At 40.9% G+C, this 24,095-nt stretch overlaps 1 protein-coding gene across 1 annotated transcript; it reads left to right on the forward strand.

Annotated features, from left to right (window-relative positions):
• Positions 1-2,085: 2,085 nt before the first annotated feature.
• LOC138818341 (leukemia-associated protein 7 homolog) lies at positions 2,086-16,233 on the forward strand. The gene is made up of 2 exons (XM_070009341.1): positions 2,086-2,544; positions 14,626-16,233. The coding sequence occupies exons 1-2, from the start codon at positions 2,086-2,088 to the stop codon at positions 14,830-14,832; spliced, it is 666 nt and encodes a 221-aa protein (XP_069865442.1). The 3' UTR covers positions 14,833-16,233.
• Positions 16,234-24,095: the final 7,862 nt, after the last annotated feature.

The raw sequence follows: 24,095 nt of genomic DNA on the forward strand, positions 1-24,095 counted from the left end.
TGTATCTGGAAAGAGGAGCAGCCCTAGAGATCTGACCTGCTCTGGGAAAATTAGGGGTTAGTTTGTTCCATTCTCAGTCTCTGCTGAATCTAATGGACTTCAACATTTGAGGATTTAAAAGAGCAAATAAATAAGAAAGGCAGGATCGTTGTATTTTTTTTTATTATTATGAACTTTAGTAATGGTACAGCAAGAGAACCTAATCAACATTGAACTATTTACTTCCCTCCAAAGCAATTTCCTCTGTCAATGAACAGACATTCATTTTTTACTCAGCTATAATTAGTGCGAACATAATAGTTTTTGCTTAAGAAAGGTTTTCTTTACCTTGGCATCCTGATTTGTTTTCATAAGGGAAGAAAACACTGAGAATGAGAAGGAACCTCTGCGGGAGGATGGGGAGGATTCTCTGGGGTCAGAGTCTTCTAGAGTGAAAGAAACCATCAATAGAGAACCTGGGCTAGGCCCACAACTTTACCCATCAACTTTCTGGCCCCATATCTGACACCACAGGGTTCTCATCTCTAATGGAGGAATGAAATCTAGCTTCCCAGTCTGCTTAGATGGCTGTCCTGAGTTTGTGCCCTGGCCCTTTCACGCTGGCTGGTTTGCTGAGTTGTGATGGTTGTCCACATGGTTTTCCTTACAGGAAGAAAGCAGAAGAGATTACCATCCCAGGCAGCTTTCCATACTATTTTTCACAAATGGATATGTGTAGCGTGTGCGAGGGCAATATTGGGATTTGAACTCAGGGCCTCACTTGCTAGCCAAGCACTCTCTACCACTTGAATTATGCCCCAGACTTTTAAAAAAGTTCTTATCGGAAGTGGCGCTGTAGCTCAAGTGGTAGAGCGCTCGCCTTGAGCTGAAGAGCTGAGGGACAGTGCCCAGGCCCAGAGTTCAAGCCCCACGACCAACAAAAAAAAAATAATAATAATAAAATAAAATAAATAAATAAAATAAAATAAAATAAAAAAGTTCTTATTTTTCTACTGGAACCTTTGCCTCTCCCGCACATTTTTTTTTTTTTTGCCCTGGTCAGTTTCTATCCAGATCTTCCTACTTTTCTCTCCCCCAAAAAGTGGGCTTACAGGAGTGAACAACTGTATCTGACCCTTCTTTTTGAAAGTGTGATTACAGACCTATGCTTTCCCACCTCTAAAGCATAACATTTATTGCCAGGCCTTTTTCCTAATTTAAGGAAGCAGACAAGTTGGGTTTAATTAAAAACAGCAACTATTTGTACAGCCGCCCCCAGGTTCATGACTCATAAAAGAATCTAGCAAGAACCTTGCTAAATGGTTTTCCCTTTCAGAAAGAAAGCAGACCTACTGAGGCCGCGAGGCCCTGGGGGAAGGCGGAGCCTGCTGGACCTCCGTGACATTCAGGATGCCACCAGGCTGTCAGCTGTGCCCATCCTGCCTGAAGCGAAGCCAAGAGGAGCAGGGCGGTGAGATCTACTAGGTCCAGCAGGCTCCGCCTTCCCCCAAGGCCTCGGGCCTCAGTAGGTCTGCCTTGAGGACTGCTCCTAAGTAAAGTGTTGTGAAAATGCTCCTAAATGTTGGGAACTTTCGGAAAGCCCTTCTGCCTTTGGTATGACAAAGCCAGCCAGCCACTTCTTTCTGAGAGTTTTCCTGGGGGGGGGGGTGTCTTTCTCACTTTCGTTCCTCACCCCAGGCCTAAGTGGGTCCTTGGCGAGCCTGGGGCCAAGGCGAAGGGGTGTGGGAGGGGCGGGGAATCTGCTGGTGGATGCCTCAGCGCAGAGCAGAACCTGGTCCATCAAAGCCCGGGGGGAGAGGCGGGGGGGAGAGGCAGGATCGGAGCTCAGCCTTTGGCTCACACTCAAGAACACCAGGCGCAGCGCGTCGGACCCGCCCAGGGTCAGAAACAAACCTATCGGGGCTAGCGAGGGGGCACCACCTGCGGGCCGGGCTCGGGGAGCCGGCCACCCAAGCTGAGAGGAGCCCAGGCCTGGGAGCTGAGGTTTAGGAAATGTGACCCCGGCGACCCTAAATTCCACCCGCACCCCCCGCCTCCCGGCTCCGGCTCCACCTGCCAGCCGGGCGCGCTGAGCCAGCGGAGGCGATGGCCAGCCCTGCGCCCTTAGTGGCCTCCATCAGCCACCAAATGGTGGCTTTGCAGACCCTACAGCTGCTGCAGCAGGAGTGGGGCTGGGGGGAGGGCCCTGGCGCCCCCGGGAGCTCGCGCGGCCCGGACCACGTGCCCGCCACCCCGGCCCATCGCCCAAGCTCCATGCGGGCCCGGCTGGGGCCTGGGCGCTCGGAGGAGTGCAGGAGCTGGAGAACCAGGAATGGGGGCGCCGGGGTGCCGGCGAGCTCTCCGGAGGTGGAGGTGGTGCGGGGCGCCGAGGGGGGCGGGGAGCTGCTGCCCTTGCCCCAGGCCCGCAGGCCCTGCACGCTGGCGCGGATGGCGATGCGCAGCGCGCTGGCCCGCGTGGTGGACTCCACCTCGGAGCTGGTCAGCGTGGAGCAGACGCTGCTGGAGCCCCTGCAGCAGGAACGGCCCTTCCCCATCCACCTGAAGGTGAATCCGGCCTGGCCTTCCATCTCTGCGGGAGCGTAAGGTGGAGGGGGGGGGCGGTCCTTGGGAGTGGAGATCCGGCGGGACTGCGGGGAAGGGTGGGGCGCTGGGGATGCCCTAGGTGGTCCCGCTCTTAGAGAGAAGGGAGAGAGGGTGGGGAGCTGGAGCAGGGAGCTGGAAGTTCACCTACAGTCAGCCTGAACAGGTAATACTCGGGAGACCTTGTCCAAATATCTCCCCCTCCCTCTCTCCCCCCCTCCGCTCTCCTCGGCCTTCCCCCCTCTCTCCCCTTCCACTCCTCTCCCCCTCCCTTCCTCTTATCTCTCCCCCCTCCCTTCCTGCTTCTTGCTAAATGCAAGTCCCTTCCCACAGGGAGGGAGGGCAGCACCCCTGCCCTCCCATCCAAACTAATAACCCCTCCTTCGGAGCCTTAAGTACCCTTCGGAAGTTCCTTCTGCGTTTTATATGATGAATACAGCTACTTTTATTTAGAGTTCTACCACAATCAAAAATCATAATTATTTTTGCATAAGTCCACTTTCTGACAGGGCTCAGAGATTCTCATAAGGTGGGGTGAGAGCTGGTGAGGCCCAGTTAAAGCATGAATCTTAAAGAGGAGCTCCTGCTAAGACACCCAGCCCTTCCTTGAAGAACAGATTGCTCATAAGGCAGGGAACTGTTGTTAGCTGGGGAACAGAGCTGCATGGGGTCTGGATTCCAGTCCTGCCTTTGCCATTCACTAACATATTAGGATTATTATTATTTTTTAGCATACTAGGATTAAACCCACAATCTCTTTGAGACCTTCTGTCTTTCAAGTTTGATCCCCTGCACTGCCCCTTGACTAGGGAGCGTAGAGAAAGAAGTCAGGAAGAGGTGTGGAGGAAGGCTTGGGGCCCTGCTCAAGAGTAGCTATTCTTGCTATATCAGCCAATATTTGGGGTACAGTTGCTCTATATAAATTTATGCTATGTACTGTAAAAGACTTATTCCAAACGAGACACAATGCAGCCTGTTATAAAACCAAATACGTGTTGTTTCTTTCTACCAGGATTTTTCTACTTTAGCTCCACTGACATTTAGGGTTGGGTAATTTTCATGGTTAGAGGTTGTCCTGTGTATTGTCCAGCATCCCTGACCTCTGATCACTGGATGCAACCAGTGTGCTCCCTCCACCCCAAGTTGATACAGCCAAAATGTCTCCAAGACACTGCCAAACAAGGATGAGGGTGGAGTGGGAAGTTAAAACTACCTGCAGTTGAGGAAATAAAAAAAACTGAGCAGCATTTCACCCAGTATATGATGAAGGTTTTATTTTAGTACCAAGAAAATTTAAAATCTTGTCAATTAAATATGATACATTATTAATTGGAAGTTACATCCTAATTTCATTTCGTGCATCGTGTGTGTGTGTGTGTGTGTGTGTGTGTGTGTGTATGCATGTGCTAGTGTTGTTGCTTGAACTTGGGGCATTTGTGATAAAGTTTAATTTATGAATTAGGCATAGGGAGAGATAACGGCATGATTACAATAATGATTGTAATAAAAAGTATGTGAGAGTGAACTTTCTTTTTCTTAAAATAGTTTACTGTGCTATATGCCCCTGTCTTGTGATGATGTAAGATGATAGAATACTCACATGACAGAATGAAGTGGATAATAGCATAGCGTGCTACATAAAGGTGTTTGTGTGCACGGTGTGCCTCACAGTGACAGCCCATCTGAAGGCCAAGGTGGTCACTATACAACTAATGGGTGGGTACTGTATACAGCATGGAGCTCTGGACCAAGGGATAATACTTATTTTGGGCAGAGTAGGGTAAGATAGTGCTCAGAACTTCATTACACTATACCAGAATTGTTAACAATTAAAAACTTTTGGATGGAGGTCTCCATTTAATATTCCTGGAATTTTCCACTTAATATTATTGGACTACAGAAAATGGCTTCACATTGGGTAAGTGCATGTCACTGTATTTTCTACTGCCTCCTCCCTGCCTTTTGCCTCTTAATCCATTAGCAAGCGTAAATCATCCTTTGCCTCCCTAGCCTCTTGAGTCACAGTCTTTTCTTGTCTCTAGAAAACTTTATAAACTCCTAGATGTGTTGCTGCCACATTCTAAAAGTGTCCAGAGTGCTGATGAGAAAGATGCAGAGATCTCTAGCATTTCTACTGCTGGAGTCTGGTTACCTGCAGGAGAGCCATGCATTTCAGGGCACCTGAGGACACAGCCAGTGCTTTTGAAAGGAAGAGGAGTAGGAGCAGCCAGTACCTAGGAATTTTGGTTGGCTTGCGGTTTGGAGAAAGGGTGGTATCTCCATTTGGCTTCTAGATTAATTAGACTTAAGGGGGCAGCGTTCTGTCTTTCCAAGGGGCTGGCTATGCAAGCTTGGCTTCATTAGTGCTAGTGTTGATTCAAATGATTTGGAAGGGTGTTTTATCTACTTTTAAGTTAAGAATGTGCAGATTGGTTTTCTACAACAGCATGGTTTCACAAGGGATTTTGCTCATGGAAATAACATTTGGATATCACTTAGAAATGTTTAGAAACTGCCCCAACTATTGGATCTCTTTGGCTGTATCATTTGTCATAAAGGGCAGGGGAGAGACTCACCTGAGCTAAAACCAGGGCCCAGATGGCAGGCATTAGGGACCCTAAAGTGAAGACAGCACAGCAGAGCAATCTACTCCCATGATGCATTTCAAATCTACTACTCTGTGTCCTTCCCTCTCCTCCCCTCCTTGAAGTAACTGAACCTTCCAGTGCCTCAGTCTTCTGTTCTGTAAGGTAGCATAGTGATTATCTGACCCTGAGAAACTACACAAAAAGTTTCAGTCAGTTGCTTTCTGCAGTTAGTCTTCAGATATTTATGCTATTGTCATCATCATCATCATCATCATCATCATCATCATCATCATCATTATTATTATTATTGTCAGTCGTGGGGCCTGAACTCTGGGCCTGGGCTCTGTCCCTCAGCTCTTCAGCTCAAGGATAGCCCTCTACCACTTGAGCCAATTACCACTTCGGCTTTTTCTGTTTACGTGGTGCTGAGGAATTGAACCCAGGACTTCATGCATGCAAGGCAAGCACTCTACAACCTTCCCAGCCCCAATATTATTATTATTAATAATAGGTTAATGCCTCACAAATTCTTATTGACTTGTTTTTAGCATGTATTAGTTGTACTGAGCCACACCTCCAATCTTTTACAGTTTATAACCTCTTGTTGATTTCTAGTCTAAAGTCTCTGACCCTAGATACAATCACATTGGGAGTTATAACTTCAAGATTTGAATTTGGTGGGTGGGAGTGGGGAGGGTTATTGTATAATCTTGGGTGATCTATGTGTTTCCTATGAAGAGCATCAGCCATGATGACAAAAGGCACCAGGTAAGCTCAGAAAAAATCACTTATAAATTCATAATGCAAGTGAGAGGAGTTCCTGAGCCATTTGTGACCCCAAAGGGTACACAGAAGTATCCAGGAAGAAGCCTATGTACCACTTTTGAACTATTAAAAATGATCCATTCATATCAGGGCCATTAGCCAAGCCAATTAGGAAGTTACTCTGATCAAGTTTTGTCTTTCTTTGAGAACTCTAAATACTTAAGAGTTTCCAAGAATTCTGTTTTTCAGCAAGTTAGCGGCAAGTCTATGGCTAATGCCAACTTTTGGAGGCAGAAGAACTTTCTATTATTGATGAAACTTGCCTGTGAGCTCATTCATTGCAATTAGTTCATCCTGTTACCAATTATTCCATCATGTTCAGTAGGCCTTTCTGGTTTGTTCATTCTACAGACCAAGAGCAGTGGCCATGAAATTATTGGCTTTGACCACACAGCTAATGCTGTTTGCAAGCTGTAGTTGTGAATATTGTATTAGGCTGTTCATGGGATGACATTGAGGACCAGTGCTTCCCTTCTCCCCTCTCCCCCCAGCATTAGTGAAGTCAGATTGTTTAAATTTGGAAATTGGGCCTATAAAACTTGTTCCACACCATTAAAGAGACAGATGCTTGTGGATGTCTTACACAGTAGCCATATCTGGGGGTTGCTTGTTATTTGGGACAAAGTTGTACCTCCAAGGTCCAGTGACGCATCATAGAACTTCACTTCCATTGTCTTCTCTGTCTCTCTCCCCCTTCCCAGTATCCATGGATGTAGTGGTGACTGCTGTAGAAGTAGCTTATTTATCTTTATGATATTCTATAAGGTAAATGACATACACATCAGGACATGATGGCTTTCTGGAATAAAAATTTGGAGAGCAATTTCAAAAAGGCTCTAAGACAAAATGACTTATGTCTGCCAGCTTGGAGAAAATTCTTCAGTGTTTTATTTGACCATTTTGGGGCTTGCCTTGTGAACATCCCTGAATCAAATGTTTGTACTCATCACAAAAGTGCTTTTCACGGAACTTTTCGGCTGAAAATAGTGCCATACCCCAAGCAAAAGCCTAAGGAGCCTTAGTTATTTGTGAGCATTTCCATTGGGTCTACCACAAGTAAAAATGTTTAATTTCCTGTGGACGATAGACTTTTTATGGTGACTGGCACATACTTGGGTTCTTCATTGGGTGTTTTATTAATACACAGTTCCGTATCTATTCTAGTCTGCCCTTGAGCTCAGGTAATGGGTAACTGCTCTGGGGTCTGTAAATTCCTAGTTCAAAGCCAGATGTGGCAAGACCAGAAGACGCTGGGACAATTGTTAGTTCATGAGAGTATTTTGTTCACAACATCCCTCTAAATCATCACACCCATTTTAAGGACACAATGTGGAGGATACTAAAATCTGTGAACAGGGTTCATGTTTCTTTGTTGGGCCTCACACTGAGCTGCTGAGGTAGAAAGCTGTGTGCTGGACAGGTGGAAGTTTAAGGTTAGACCTCATCTTAAAAAACTGGAGAAAAGCTTGCTGCCCTCTCTTCCCATCCTCCCTTCTTTCTGTTCTTTCTACTTCCCTTCCTTCTTATCTCCCTCCTTCTCTTTTCCCCCTCCTCCCTCTCTTCTCCTTTCTTCTTCTCCCTCCTTCCTCTTCCTCAATCTCTCAAAGTCCTTTCTTCCCCAGTTTCTTTCCCTCCTTTCTTCTCTCTTTTTTTCTCATTCCCCCCTCTCTATTCCCTCTCTCCTGCCCTCCCTCCTCCTTTTCCTTCCTATCTATATTCACTTCTAGGGAGAAGAAAATGTAAGAAGAAATAGGCTTGTGAAATCATTGTGAAAGATGTGATTCTTGATGTGACTGGTTTGAAAAGAGCAAACTTTCCTTAAAGCCAGCTAGTGGTTAAGTGAGTATGAGCTGATTTATGGTTTATATAGATCTAGGGGTGATTTTGAAAGTGAGACAACAGGAGTAAAAACACCACCTTGAGGGTTGTTTAAATACCATCTGCATTTTAGAGCCTGTGAAGTCATGCTGTATTTATGACTTTATTATCCATTGGTACTTCTTTGAAAAATCAGGCTTTGAAATCAACTCCTGCTGCCAGCTTCCTTTTGTCCTAAACCTTCATATCTAATGGGGGTGTTTCTTTTCAGTAAGAAGCTAAAAGGGCTCTTAACTTTCCCTCCCTTTTCTGGACATCGCAGGTGCAAAGAACTTTTTCAGATCTTTTTAATATTTCTTAAAAATATTGTTTAAAGATTGCGGACATAAATGTTTCTAATAACAATTCATAATGTGTAAAAGTACAGAGGTAGGAGTTTTCCTAAGACCTCCCTAGCCCTGATTAGGAGAGAATAGAGCCAAGATGGAGTCCCCTCCCCATCCCCCATCCCCTTCTCCTTCCTTCCCCCCTCCCCCCCTACCCAGGGAGCTAGGCAATGGCTTTAAATTGGGTGTGGAAAGTTCCATACTTTAAACCGCTTTTAAGTGGCCTAGGCCTGTGGATTATGCTGGGGTGGCGGACTAACGCACCTGTCTTCAGTGTGGATGCAATCATGACCAATTTGAGCTTTACAATGCTCATAACTCTCAAGAAGAACAGTGATGATGGTTAAAGAAGAAAACAGGCAATGATTGCCTGGGGGCAATGTTAAGGTTCTCCTTAAAGCTAGCTTCCTGCTTCCCTTAATTGCTCCCCAGAGCCTCTTCATCCTATGTGCTGGTCTTGTCCCCCACTTTGGATGGTGAGCAGACTCTTGGGAGATAGCATAGTACCTGGCCCAAACAGGGTATATAGAGGCAGGCTTTAGCTGCACAATCAAGTACTGGAAGAGAGGTCGTTTCAGCTCTGATTCTCACTATACAACTGAGGGCCACCGTTCCCTGTTTCCAAGCATGTTTCTTTTCATGTCTGTTGTGAATTGTTATGGGTACTGACTGAGAAAGGTGTATGAGGAGCCTTGCTTGCAGTCTAACTCCTACTAGGTACTCTTAGACTCACAGGCCAGTGCCTTTAATGCTGCTTTGCCATGTTACTCATGGTTGGAAGTGTCCTGGGCCTTCACCCTGGCATTCAGGACTTTCCACATAATCTCATATGCTGGTTCGAAACACAAAACTGTGTTTTGGGGGGGTTGTTGGTTTTGATTGATTCCCTCTCCATCAGTTCAAATCTCTTCTTGACTCCAGATTTGTGTGTTTTATTCATTCTCAATACAGGGGCTATCTCTTTTTCTTGTGAGTCAAATATTACTTTCCCCAACACATGCTATCTACAAAATCTACTGTAGTCTTGTCTTCACTACCTCTCTGAAGCATCAGCCAGCCCTCGATTCCCTTCTTCAAAGGCCAGGGATATTATCTTTGGGCTTTAGCCACTCTTTATAAACTTCAGTCTTATTCGGTGTGATAACACTAACAAATAATCGGGTATATTTCATATATATATTAGATTCTTATATACATATGTTAGATTCTAGTATACATATTATGTATATATATATATATATATATATATATATATGTTAGAGTCTTAGTTTTTACAGAGTATATCTTCTTTCCCTTTCCTTTTCCCCCCTTCATCTCCCTCTTTCTGAGCTCCAAGTGTGAGAGAGTATTTGGTTCATAATCTGAGATCAGTGGAGTGAATTGTCTGTATAAAGAACTTTTTCTTATCCATGAGCTAATGTCACTTTTGCAATCTTTCCATGTGGCAGTTCTTGGTTATGTTTCACAGATGCAAAAACTGAGTTCTCCATAGATAAAAAGGCTTTTCCAAGATGGGGCTAGGAAGGTGGCTCAGTGGTAGAGTGCTTGTCTTGCATGCATGAGGCCCTGGGTTCGATTCCTCAGTACCACATAAGCAAAAAGAAAAAAGCTGGAAGTGGTGCTGTGGCTCAAGAGCTGAAGAGCTGAGGGACAGCGCCCAGGCCCAGGGTTCAGGCCCCACAACCGGAAACCCCCCCCCACAAAGAAAACAAAACAAAAAAGGCTTGTCCAAGAATTGAAAGGGTATACCAGGCAGGTACCTTGTTCTTGAAGGAATGAACTCTTTGTGGCTGCTCTGAGGGCTGCCCATTCCAACTAGTGTGTGTGTGTGTGTGTGTGTGTGTGTGTGTGTGTGTGTGTGTGTGTGTGTGTGTGTGTGTGTGTGTGTGTGTGTGTTTGCTACATATGGTAACAAATTCAGAGATTCTTGGAATTAAGGTGGTCATCTTTGGGAGGCTGTTTTTCTGCCTACCAAAGAACAGATTTCATCTAAAAATAGGAAAAAAATGTAAAAATTGCCTTCTAAGCACATTGCCTTTCTTTAGGGTATTCAAGTGAATTTTGAGAGAAACCTATTTAGCACATTATAGAAAGGACTGACACATCAGAATGAGCTTCATAGGGAACCTGTGCCGAGCTTAGATGAGGGTATACAAGATTTGTGATTTAGCATGAGACATTTAAATAAATTCTGTTTACTGTGTTATAAACTGTAGATATCAGGTCCCATATATCATTGCTTTTTTTTCTTCAATGTAGTCAATCATGTAGTTTGGTACATGTGTGATGTATATTTAACTAATTCATTGAGTTAAATAGGCTGAGGCCATTATCCCAGTTGATAAGGCAAGGTATAGGAGCACATCTCATACTCACTTTAAAAGGTAAATGCCAGCCGTCAATTTGGACTCCTTTAGCAATCAATACATTTCATATCCAAAGGCGGGAATTACACAAAGCTTTAGAGGCTCCAAAACCTGCTTTAGATTGCCCAGACATACAGTTCTAATTCTGGCAAAGGACTCAAAATGCTGTGTAGGATATTACATCATTTCTGGAAGCATCTAGGACTTAGTAAATAACAGTCACTGGGAAAATATGTTCTGTCATTGAATGGAAGCATCATAACTGAAATCATCACCAGCATTGATCATGTGAGATTGTACTGAAAACCAGGAGCCATTTAAGAGGCTGCTGCTTTGATCCTATGATTTCTGACCCCCACCATTGCAGCAGAAGCAAGTAGAGGTTTGCTTGGAGATAATGACTATGGATTCCTAGTTGGCCTTCAGACATTTTAGAAAGGAAGAGAAGCAATCACTGGCTTTATTTCTTCCCTCCTTTGGCTTAAGAGTCCCATGGAAAGTCCATTGCTATTAATTTGTTTTCTTTGACTGTTAATATATTTGAGAAAGGATTAAAAGGAAATACTGTACTAGAATAGTAAAATAAAGAGACTTTGCAGAACTCGCCAGAGATCTGAAGTTTGCCCAGGACCTCAGGGACAAGTACAGCCCAGCAGTCGAGTTTTATTATATGTGTAATTTCCCCAAACGATGCCTTCTTTGATTCTTTACAGTAAATGTGAAATTGACTTCAGATTTTAGGCTCCTGAATGTATTTTTAAAGGCATTTTAATCTTTGTTGGGTGATAAAGGCCTTTGCAGACTGACTAATAGGTACACGTCAGCACACGTTTCAGTGGTTCTTCTATTTTGAATTTCCCTGAATGTGTTTTCTTTGATCTTTCCACTTTGTACTTAAGAGTTGAAGTCCTTCTATAAAACAAGCAGACAATTTCTCTTGATGTGGATTTGGGCAAAAGTGGTTCAGGGTGATGTTTTTTTCCCATTTTTTTTTTCCCTTCTATTTCCAACCAATATGCTTAAGCAATGGAGGTCACCTATAAACTATGGGAAAGATTGTCTAAGGAGCCCCCTGATACCTTTTGAACAGAAATGAGGAATACATAAATGTAGGGAAATAAGAATGCTGTTTTTCTTTTCTTCCTTTTTTTTTTTTAAGTGACACCGGAGGTTTTTTTTAAAGTGACACACTTGCTAGGCAAGTACTTTGATGATGAGCCATGCCTCCAGCCTTATTTTTTCCTGATTTTTTTTTTTTTTGGGGTCCGGTCATGGGGCCTGAACTCTGGGCCTGGGTGCTGTCCCTCAGCTCAAGGCTAGCACTCCACCACTTTGAGCCACAGCGCCACCTCCAGCTTTTTCCTTTTTGCTTATGTGGTACTGAGGAATTGAACCCAGGGCCTCAGGCATGCAAGGCAAGCGCTCTACCACTGAGCCACCTTCTCAGCCTCCTGATTGTTTTTGAGATAGGGTCTTACTGCCTCCCCAAGCACAAACCTAGATGACAATCCACCAGTTTCAGGCTTCTCATCACCGCTGGATGACAGGTGTACACAGTTAGATTCTTAGCTTCTGTTGAGATGGAGTTTCATGAACTTCTGTTTTCTGCCTGAGCTTGCCTGGAAACTTGATCCTCTCTATCCTACCCTCTCCTATAGTTAGCCTGACAGGTATGAGCCACAAGTACCTGGCTAAGAATGTTTTAAACAGAAAACAACACAGAACAAGTACAATGCCTGGAAATACTAGACTATGCCATGTTTCTCCTACCTCAGCACCTGGCTCTCCCTTGATTCTGAGCCATTGTTTGGTATTGTTAAATATACACACATTTTTCTTTTTCCTTTTTTGCATATCATTCTTCCCTTCTAAGTTGCATTTCTTTTTTTTTTTTTGAAATTTTCTTTAGAAAGACCTAAAGTTGATTGTCTATTGGTTATAAACTGTTCTTTAAAGAGAGATTATGAATACAAAGGATGTTTTCATAAATTGCTTTGTTAAATGGCAACTCCTTTGTACAACTACTTAAAGATAATAAAGAGATTTAATTAAGCAACCTTTGCTAATAAAAAAGAAAAATTATATTGTTTTACTCCGAGTTTTAAATCCTAGTTTAGTTGCTTTATAAACATAATGAGTTTGAAGATACCTTGTATTATCTTCAATTGGTGTGGTGAGAAGTTGGCTCTCTGTCTTGTCATACTTGAAACCTGTCTTGTCTTTTATTTCTTGGTTGCTTTTAAGAGTAACTTGGCTTCATTGAGTTTTGATTTGGATCCATTAAGCTTATTCTGCATAAAGCTCATCTTACTTCCTGAGTCTAAGGATTTTTGTTTTGGATCAATTCTGTATAATGTATGTCTATTTTTTTTGGAACATTCGCTTTTCCCCATCCTCTTTCTGGTCTTTCCTGGAAATCTATTTGTTAGACTTCCTCATCTTGTTATCTGTGCTGCTTAACCTCCCATTCATAATTTAACTTTTTGTCTTGCATTATGTATAATTTTCTCATATTTGTCATCCAAATTTATTAACCTTTATTCCAAATACATTTTCTTAGGTGGTTACGTTGTATATTGAGTTTTGAATTTGTTGAGATTTCTAAAAGTAATGTTTGGATCTTTAACAACCTTTTTGTTCCCTTACAACTTAAAAAAATGTCTTCTTCGATGCCACCAATCATTTAAAACTTAATTGACAGTTTTTAATCAGAAATTCTTAAAATTAAATCCCTTTGACATTGCATTGTCTTCTCATGATTGATCATGCTTTAAGTTTCATCCTTTGAGTTCATCTTTGACTAAGCTTATAAGAACACTATTGCAGGGCATGGGTTTCGGCCATGTTCCCCCTAGAACAGATTTTCATTTGCTTTTCCATGTATCGGGATGGTTCATCCTAGCTCCAGTTGCTAAGCTAATATCTTAGCATGACTATTCCCAGAACATGACGAGAGTCTAGAGAAAGATCTGAAACTTGAATTGCTGTGTAGTACAAGCTCAGGGTGCACATTCTCAGGGACAACTTTATTTTCCATCCCAAACCCAAAACCAGACCTGCACAAAGGAATTCACTTCCTTTTCTTTATGGTACTGGTAGGCAATTAAAATAATCTTCCCATTTTTTCTGAACCTCAGAAGATTTCTCTTCCTCTCCTGTGATCTTAGAAGAAAAAGTTCATTCTCTTTTTGTTTAAAATTCAGTAACAAGGACTTTTGAGGAAGTTAAATATACTATGTTGCCAGAAGCCAAAATCTTTGTTCCGTATTTAAAATGATCAGATATTCTCTAATGTAGAATGATTTCCATGTACCAATTTTTGCAAGGGATTTTAAAGTCTGACCCATTTGAAGATTAACAAGTCTATTGAATTATCTAAATTGCTTCATTCTCTGAAAGTACCCAGATGCTATTCTTTCTAGATTTGTATTGGGATTTTTTTGAGACCATGTCCTTTAAATAAGGAATTCTGTATGAAAATCTGGAATGCCAGGAGGCTGGAATATTAATAGCAGGGAGTATTTGTGTGTTTATCACAGTTCTTAGAAACAAGTAACAGAAATTCAACTTCTCTTGAACTTAAACTAAAAAAGGGATATATATTAACTCAGAGAATGGAAAAACCATGAGGTTTATCACTAAAGTGTAGGTAGATTTTCATGCTTAGGAAAGGTAATTAGTGTCTGTCTCTTAACCTCCAGCTTCTTCTTTCTTCTAGTTAGTTTCATCCTTATTTGCATTCTGTCTTTCTGGTGGCAAGATGTTATCCAACATCCTCAGTGAAAGAGGGCTTCTTCTCTTTGCCAGTCTAGCAAATGTGGGGCTGTGGCATGTGGGCTTCTGTCACCTCTCCATCACTGACCAACCACTTGGCTGGGAGGGGAAAGGAGGACCTGATCCCTAGAGGTGTAGTAGGGTCTGCTATGGTCAAAACTGTGTAGGCTGAGGATAGAGAAGGGCAATTTTCTGAAGAAAAAGAAAAATCTGGAATCTGGGTAAGCAAAACACAACATGTTTCAGACATTTATCTAATTTTCTGTTTCTGTTTGCCCTTCATTTCAGGATAGTGTTGAATTTAGAAACATCTGCAGTCATTTGGCTCTACAAATAGAAGGGCAGCAGTTTGACAGAGACTTGAACGCTGCCCACCAGTGTTTGAAGACCATAGTCAAGAAGCTGATTCAGTCGCTTACGAATCTCCCTTCCGATGCCCATGTGGTCGCCTGTGCTTCCTTGAGACAGATCTTACAAAATCTCCCAGACACATGAATGTGAAAGACATCAGGATTAAAGTGACCCCTGGTACTGCTAAACGAACTGGATACCCTACCCTCCTAATGGACTTGGCAGACAATGGATGTTTTTATTCTCCAAAAGGAGATGTTTAGAGCACAGGTAGCAGTCCAAACAGTAACACTTGTAGCCTCCAGAACTATAGCATGCTAGTGAACACATTTTAAAGCTGTAGTTCACATTTTTAAGTATGTTGACCTCTGTTTGCTGGCATTTTGATTGACGTATAGTCCATTTCATGGAACTGATTGGATCATATATGTATATACTTATCAATTCATAGTATTGGTTTTAATTGAATGATGCCTTCATCTACATTCATACTAATGTAGGCTGTAAAATTTAATCTGGTTATTTGTATGGTCGAAGCCTCCAGGGTTCTTTTAAATGATTTGAGTAAATGAGACATCTGATAATTGACATGTTTTATTTGTTGGACACTCTAGGCTATGAAAATGATTTCTGGTTGTAGGATCATGTGTCAGTAATTATGAGATCCAACTTGGCAGTAATAAATTTACTGCTGAACAGAAGCATTGCTTCTAAATTGTGCTTTCATATATTTATAAATTTAAAATGATAATGAGCTATGAAATACCAAGGCTATGTGATATGTAAATATAAAGCACAGTATTATTAAAGTCTCATGTGGAATGTTCTAGCTCTTCTTATGTTTCTAAATATTCCAATTGAAGTAGCAAAGGGTGATGACAAAAAGCTGTGGGTGGCTATACAGCCACATTTTCTTGAACATTTTAGATTCTTAGAACTGGGAAAGGACAATTTCATTTTTATTGCTATTTTCAACAGTGATCTACACATTCTTAGGAAAAGTTACTTCCTATTGTTCCATAATGATTGTTTTGAGAATCAAAATAAAGTGGAAGGTTACTTCTCCCTTAAAAGTTTATAATAGAGCCAGGTGTTGGTGGCTTATGCCTGTAAACCTCAGGAGGCTTGATCCTGAAGGATCACTGTTTGAAGGCAGCACAAACAGAAAAGTCCAAGAGACACTGTTTCCAAAAGTAATCATTGAAAAGCAGGGCTGGAGGCACATAGCTTAACTGGTAGAGTGCTAGTTGAATAGGCATGCTGAGTGAGCATGTGTTTGAGTTCAAGCAGCAATGACCCATATTAATATATACATAACGTATTTCTAATGTATTATATATTAGAACCAATATCATAGTTAGGGTGGCAGGAAGCGGGAGATTAAATTTCTGTGAGCATCTTATTCTCTAGAAGAATTATAAACTGGGCTTATGTGGTGGGACTAGATCTTCTATCTTTAAAAAGTACTAGTAGTAACCAAGAGCTTTTAATCCCACATATCGTGATATTAGTAGTTTTCAAGTAGTTTCTTTCAGAATATGAGAATGAAAGATAAATAGGTTTATATATATGTATATATATATGTGTATATATATATATATATATGTGTGTATATATATATATATATGTGTGTGTATATATATATATATATATATATATATATATATATATATATATAAAATGGATCAGTTCCACAGAAGAGAGTGTCTGTGAGATGAAAATTTGTGTGTGTATTGGCAGAAGAGCTTGGGGGGGGCAGGAAAAAGGCGTTTATTTCTTGGGAAGAGCCATTGGCACTTACTTTCCCATTTCATTATATTCTGGGGGAGATGAATTTACTTTATAATCAGACCTCCCTACCTTCAGGAAATTATCTCAAAATTCGTCCTTAATGACCTGCCATAATTTATAGGCATCCTACTCACAAACCTCTTAATGACTATGAAGTTGTTTTACTCTTGCCCTGCTTTTGCTTGTACTTTTTTCTAATTTTGTACCATAGTTTTCACATTGTTTCCGTAGATAAATTAAAGTCATACTCATCCTTTAAGATCTGATTTGCTGTCTACTCTCTCTGTGACCTGATGGGTCATCCCAGCTGGAAATGAGTTCTAATTTGCACAGTGAACATTTGGTGCTTTATCACATACAATCATCATAGGATGGTTATTGTCTTAACTGCTGTCAAGATTAGCTTGCTGAAGGCAGATGTTTTTCTGGATCTCTTTTTATGTTGTATAGAGTCTAAATTTTTGGATGTTCTTTGACCCTACTTGAATTTTCATTGCCCCTACCATTGTTTTAACCTCCTATCTGATTCTGACTCCTGTGTATGTTTGTCTTATGTCCAACTGGAATAAACTTTTGCTTGTGCATGCCAACAATTCCCTTTCTATTTGCACAAGGGCCCTTAGTATTCTTTATTAACACTACCCAATTTTCTAGACCCGTAACACCCAATACAGTAGCTACAGTAAGGTTTTTAAGCACTTGAAATATGGCTTGTCTGAACTGATGTGCTGAAAGTGCAACACAAACTCAGTTTTTGCAAACCAAGTACTAAATGAATAAAATAACTTAAAAGACCTCAGTATTTGTAATATTTAAAGCAACATCTTGAATAAGTTGACATAAATAAAAAAAGTCTTTTGACATTAATTATACAGATCTTTTTATCTTCAATGGGGATATTGGGAAACAAGAAATTCCATGAGTGGCTTGCATTATATTTCTGTGGAATAGTGTTGGCTTTAGAAAATTCAGTAGACAATCCATTGCTGTCTTTGACAATTCATTCTCTGAAGGCTGTCCCATACTTTCTTAAACTTTATATTTGTCACCTTTTCTTACTCTCAGCTGATAACTTGACTGCAGATTGCACAGTGAAAGCCATTAGAAGTGCATGTTATTCATCTCCCCATTGGAACTAGCAATCCTATCCTAAATCTGCAGTCACATACTCAGTTTCCTTTCCACCCAAGGATGTTTGGCCATTTGGCTCTGGGGCCTGTCTTTCTCTCATTCTCCAACTTCCTTCTTGCATTTCTTCCTTCACCTACATTATCACCTCACCTCTCCCTAGGAGCATTTCTCTAGCAGGGTATGTTAGGAGTAGATTTAAACTTTTTTTTTTTTTTAACAAAAGATACCATAATAGCAAGATACATTGCAGTAAGTGTCCAGATCAGTTTTCCTCAAGTCATTTTTTTCCTATTCCCTTTAGGACTCACTTTGAGTGGTTCTTTTATCCACAGCTCCACCCTAACTGCTCTTGTCAAGAACTTTGATGATGGCCTCTCTGATACACTCTATGAGTCAGTCCTTATCTCACCAGATCCGTTAGCAGCTTTGCACACAACTGATTACTCCCTTCTTGGATTGTGTTCTTATTTTGGGTTCCAGGTCAGCAGACTTTCAGAGTTTTGGTTTATTAATGGCTCATCTGGCTAAATCGTATCTCCAGATTTCTCAATTTTGGAGTCCTTCAGGACTCAGTTTTAGTCCTCTTCTCTAATAATGCTTACATCTTGGCGACTTTAAATGTTATTTACCAGTAACACCCAAGAATATGTCTTCTACCTGGACTTCATATTCTTGCATTTCAAATACCCGAATACCAAAAACCTATGCGGTATTTGAAATTTCAAAATGGAATTCTTTCCTTTTCTTTTTCACACCCATGCATTTTTTATTGTTGTTACGAATATGATGTCCAGACAGGTTACAGTTACATAGGTTAAAGAGTACATTTTTGGGGGGAGTCTGGAGGAAGATAGTGGAGGAGAAGCTGGAGGCTAAACAAGCTCTCACATAGAAAGCAGTTTTAGTGTTCCAGTGAACAGTCCTAGGCTAGAGAATTACACTAAGTGTGCCATCACAGTACAGAACTTTTGGCCAGAAAGGAAAAATCCAGGCAGCTTGGTCAAGAAGACAGATCTGAGCACTTACTGGTGTCTGTGGTGGCGGCGGCCACCATATCAACAGAGAAAGCCTGGGACAAAGGCGCCAGACATGGTGTGTGAGCGGATTCTACTCAGCGTCAGCAAGAACTGACCAGGAGCAGAAATCATCCTACTGATTGCAGACCAGGGATGGCCCAGAAACTAAGAGGCTTGTGTGAGTACCCTCAAGACATCCTCACCCCTTCTCACAGAGCAGTAGTGGGAAGGTAGCCCCTCCCCCACTACCAGAGAAGAACTCCATCTTTGATACTGACAAAGGCCTGGCTGAGCAGCTAGCTCCAACTTAAGAAATGGAAGAAAACAATAGGAGCCATTCACCAGGTCACAGGAACCTAACCTAACCTGCTGGGCTCAGCTCCACCCAGGGGAAAAATCACCCCACCCTGGCAGAGAGAGCTCCGCCCTCGAGGAGTGACTTTCTTCACTGGGTAAAGAGAGCCAGAGGCTGCCCATCCCCACTGCAGCCTAGGTAGCATGCCCAGCAGCAGGATGGGTAAAAGACAAACAATTGAAACTCAGTAAACATAAATCTGGAGAATGGCTCCAGGCTGGGCTCTGTGAGTGTCTCAGGACCTAGCCCCTTGGAGAAAAGCTACTGATTGCTGATAGGCCTCAACCCTACCCAAAACCTAGCCTCATCACAACAACTCCAAGTTAGAGGAAATAGCAATCTCCCTCTTTGGGTGATACTCAAAGCAGATCTCCCTCCCATTGATCTAGCCTGGGAGGAGAATCACAAAGTCCTGGGTAAGGCAGAATATTTTTCTGCCTGCTCAAACAAACTGACTTAAGAAACCAATCAAGCCAAAGGAAAACCAAACACCACACGCAAACCAGAGACTCCAGCAAGAGACTGGTTATGGACACAGGGGAGATCCAAGATCTTCCCCCCCTCCACCACCCCCCCCCACAAAAAATCAAATAACACATTTTTCCTTTTAATTTTTTTAAAAAAAGTTTTCTATTTTTTCCTTTTATAATTTTTATTTTAGATATGTGTGTGTGTGTGTGTGTATGTGTGTGTGTGTTGCATGACTTAATTGCTGTTCTGCTCATCCCTAGATATATACCCCTCATCAATTATTAGATCTTATCCTTCATTGTGTACACACTTAATTCAGGAATTCCTCTTTGGCTTAACTTCTTTAGTAGTAGTAGTATTTCCTTATACCAATATAATTTTTAAGTATTCTATTTTTAAATTTTTTATTTTTCACTTTTCTTTTTTATCTCTTCCCTCCTCTCATCCTATCCTTTTCTTCTACCAGTAGTATTTCTTTGTACTTACATAATCTTTAAGTGTTTCATTTTTTAAATTCAAAATTTTGTTTTTTCATTTTTTTCTTTTTTCTTTATATCTCTCCTTTCATTCTGCCCTATCCATTTCCTCTTAGAGATTTGGACTTGTGTAAATTCATTCTTTTCTTTTACCTCTCCACATCCCTCTAATCCTATTTTTCCCCACAATTCTCCCTAAACCTATTAATTTCTGGTCTGCTGAGTCCCTCTTTGATGTTGAATAGATTGTATCTGTTGAACTAGATTGTATCTGCAGCCATTTTGACTGAGCAACTACAGGACTCTGGTTGATGCTTACCTTAAAATAGTGTTCTAGCACAAAATTAGTGTTACTTTCATGCCAAATGGGCAGAATTAGCTAGAGAAACACAAGAAAAATGGTAAGTCCAGGTATCTCAAATCACACTCATGATAATCACGTGACAGAACAGTTAATGAATAATCCAGAGGAGAGTTCCCAAAAAGCTCTACAAGCACTACTAGTAAACATGGTGAAACAATTGAAAGCCTGCAAAGGACTCAGTGTGAGCATCATAGGGAGCAAGACAAGGCTAACCAAAAATTAATACAGTAATCTCATGAGCATGAGGAAGCCAATCAAAGATTAACACAGGAATTGCGTGAGCAGGCTGGGAACAGTCAAAGAGTAATACAGGAATTGCATGAGCAATTTAAATAAGTTTTTTTTATTGTGAAAATACTGTACAGAGGGGTTACAATCACATGAGCAAGGTAATGAGTACATTTCTTATCAAGCATTGTTGCCTCCTCCTTTGTTTTTCCCCTACCATCCCTTCCCCCCATCTCCACAACTACATTCCCTCCTTCCCCTCCTGCCCCCACCTAAAGTGTAAAGTTCATTTTTCGACATAGCATCTTGTACATCTCATTGTTACAATGGGCCAATCTGTATCCCTATTTAAACAATTTGTTTTTTCCCTTCTGCTCCCCAAATTATACCAACATCAAATACAGTGAAAACAGGAATTATATCATAGGTAGGAACATACAAAGCAACAAAAAAATCATGTGGTACCTTAGAAATATGTTAGAAACTACGGCAAGAAAGAAAAAACCAGTTGTGTGCTTATCTAGGGGTTCATTTCACTTATCATCTTATCTGAGCTTTTCTGCTTGTCTCAGATATATACTAGTTATTTCAAATAAGGGAAACCATGGGACCTATGTTTCTTCACTTACTATAATTTTTTCCACAAGTAGAAAGTCTTGACAGTAGGTTAGACCATGCAGAAGATCGAATCTCGGAGATTGAAGACAGCCTAGCTATTATAGAGAAAGAACATAATACAACTATCCAATACAAATCCAAGAAATATGATAGATATATTCAACATTTGGAAGACTTCATCAGAAGGCCTAATCTGAGGATAATGGGTGTAGAGGAGCACCTAGAGACAGAAGTTAAGGGTCTAGGAAATTTATTTAACAGGATCCTAGCAGAGAACTTCCCAAACATACAAAAAGATAGGCCTATTCAGATACAAGAAGCTTTTAGAACCCCAAATAGACCAGATCAGAACGGGACATCCCACCATCACATTATAATCCACACAGGATCAATTCAGACCAAGGAAAGGATCCTTAAAACTGTCAAGGAGAAAAGATCAATCGCCTATAAAGGGAAACCAATTAGAATCACTTCAGATTTCTCAGCAGAGACAAAGCAAGAAGAGCCTGGAATGATGGATGCCATGCCCTAAAGACAAACAACTATCAACCAAGAATACTGTACCCAGCTAAACTCTCCTTCATAATGGACGGCCAAATAAAAACCTTCCATAGCAAAGAAAAACTGAAACAACATATCTCCGCCAAACCAGCCCTACAAAAGATACTTAAAGATGTCCTACACATAGAAAACCAACAAGACCACAATAAAGGCCAAGAAAACACACCCAGAGAATCCAAGAACCATAGGAAGAACCCAGTTGTCACCACACCCAAGAAAGTGGATAACATGGCAGGAACTACCAAACATCCCTCAGTCCTAATTCTCAATATTAATGGACTTAACTCTCCAATTAAGTGACAGACTGTCTAGTTGGATTAAAAAGCAAGATCCTTTTTTTCTGCTGCCTTCAAAAGTTACACTTTGCCCATAGAAACAAACATATTCTGAAAGTGAAAGGCTGGAATAAAATCTACCAAGCAAATGGCCCCTACAAACAGGCAGGAATTGCAATCCTAATATCAAATAAAATAGACTTCAAAATGAAATTAGTGATAAGAAATAAAGAAGGTCACCACATAATAATTAAGGAATTTCTCCTTCAGTAGGATATTACAGTTCTAAATATCTATTCACCAAACAGCAGAGCTCCCAAATTTCTCCAAGAAACACTACTTTCCCTCAAATCTTACATGGATCCAAAGACATTAATTGTTAGGAACTTTAACACACCACTATTCCTACTAGATAGATCAACTCAGCAAAAACTCAACAGAGATACCACAGATCTAAACAACTAGATTTAGCAGACATCTACTGAATAGTTCACCCAGCAGGATCAGAATACACCTTCTTCTCAGCAGCACATGAAACATTTTCCAAAATAGACCATATTTTAGGTCACAAAGCAAACTTGTCCAAATTCAGAAACACTGAAGTTATGTCATGCATTCTCCCAGACCACAAGGGAATAAAATTAGAACTCAACACCAAAAGCCATCAAAGAAAGTCAGGTAACACATGGAGGCTGAACAACACACTGTTGAATCACTGCTGGGTCATGGAAGAGATTGGAAAGGAAATTCAAATGTTATGATATTCAACAAAAATGAACATACAAATCACCAGGTCTTCTAGGACACAGAAAAGGCAGTACTCAGAGGCAAGTTTTTATAGCTCTGAGTTCCTACATCAACAAATTGGAGAGATCTGAAACCAACAATTTAATGAGACATCTGAACCTCCTTGAAAAAGAGCAGCAAGCTAAACTCCAATCCAGTAGATGGAAAGAAATAATTAAAATTAAATCAGAATTAAACGAATTAGAATTTTAAAAAACCATAGAAAGAGTCAACAAAACAAAGAGTTAGTTCTTCGAAAAATTAACAAAATTGACAGACCCTTAGCAAATCTTATCAGAAAAAGAAGAGAACACACCCAAATAAACAAACTCAGAGATGAGAATGGAAATATCACCACAGAAACAACCAAGATTCAGAACATTGTAAGGGAATACTTTGCAAACCTTTATGCTAATAAGTTTGAGAATCTGGAAGAAATGGACAATTTCCTAGCAAATATCGACGTGCTGAAACTAAACCAAGATGAGTTAAACCAACTTAATACACCCATATCAAGCATTGAAATAGAAAGAGCAATATGAGACCTCCCATTTAAGAAAAGCCCAAGACCAGGATTTACAGGGATTTACAAGATTTACAGCGGAATTCTACAAGGCCTTCAAAGCAGAACTCATACCAATACTCCTCCAACTCTTCAATGAAATTGAAAGAGAAAGTTCACTACCGAACTCTTTCTATGAAGCCATCATACCACATTTTCTTGATCCATTCATCTACTGAGGGGCATCTGGATTGGTTCCATATCTTAGCTATGGTAAATAATGCTGCAATAAATATAGTTGTGCTGGTAGCTTTAGTATGGTCTTGTTTGTGATCATTTGGGAAAATACCAAAAAGTGGGATTGCTGAGAGTCATAGGGGAGCTCTATTTGGAGTCTTTTGAGGAACCTCCATACTACTTTCCAAAGTGGTTGAACAAGTTTACACTCCCACCAACAATGCAGTAGTGTTCCCTTTTGTCCACATCCCCTCCAGCATCGGTTGTTATTAGAGTTCTTGGTTATAGCCATTCTAACTGGGGTGAGGTGGTATCTCAATGTTGTTTTGATTTACATTTTTTTTTTTATGGCTAGAGAGGTTGAGCATTTCTTCATGTGTCTGTTGGCCCTCATCCCAAAACCAGGTAGGGACTCATCAAAGGAAGAGAACCTAAACCCATTTCTTTGATAAATATTGATGCAAAACTTCTCAACAAAATTTTGGCGAATTGACTTCAACAATTCATCCAAAAAATCATATACCACAATCAAACAGGATTCATTTCAGGGATGCAAAGCTGGTTCAATATACACAAATCAACTGATATAATTCATC

This window comes from Dipodomys merriami, unplaced genomic scaffold (assembly GCF_024711535.1).
Source record: "Dipodomys merriami isolate MVZ:Mamm:240054 unplaced genomic scaffold, mDipMer1.0.p SCAF_738, whole genome shotgun sequence".
NCBI lineage: Eukaryota > Metazoa > Chordata > Mammalia > Rodentia > Heteromyidae > Dipodomys > Dipodomys merriami.

What these genes read in the sequence shown, in the direction of transcription:
- LOC138818341 (XM_070009341.1), top strand. Translation starts at nt 2,086, where the DNA reads ATGGCCAGCCCTGCGCCCTTAGTGGCCTCCATCAGCCACCAAATGGTG. An exon ending in CCTTCCCCATCCACCTGAAG is followed by an intron (nt 2,545 to 14,625) that starts GTGAATCCGGCC and finishes CCTTCATTTCAG; the next exon opens with GATAGTGTTGAATTTAGAAA.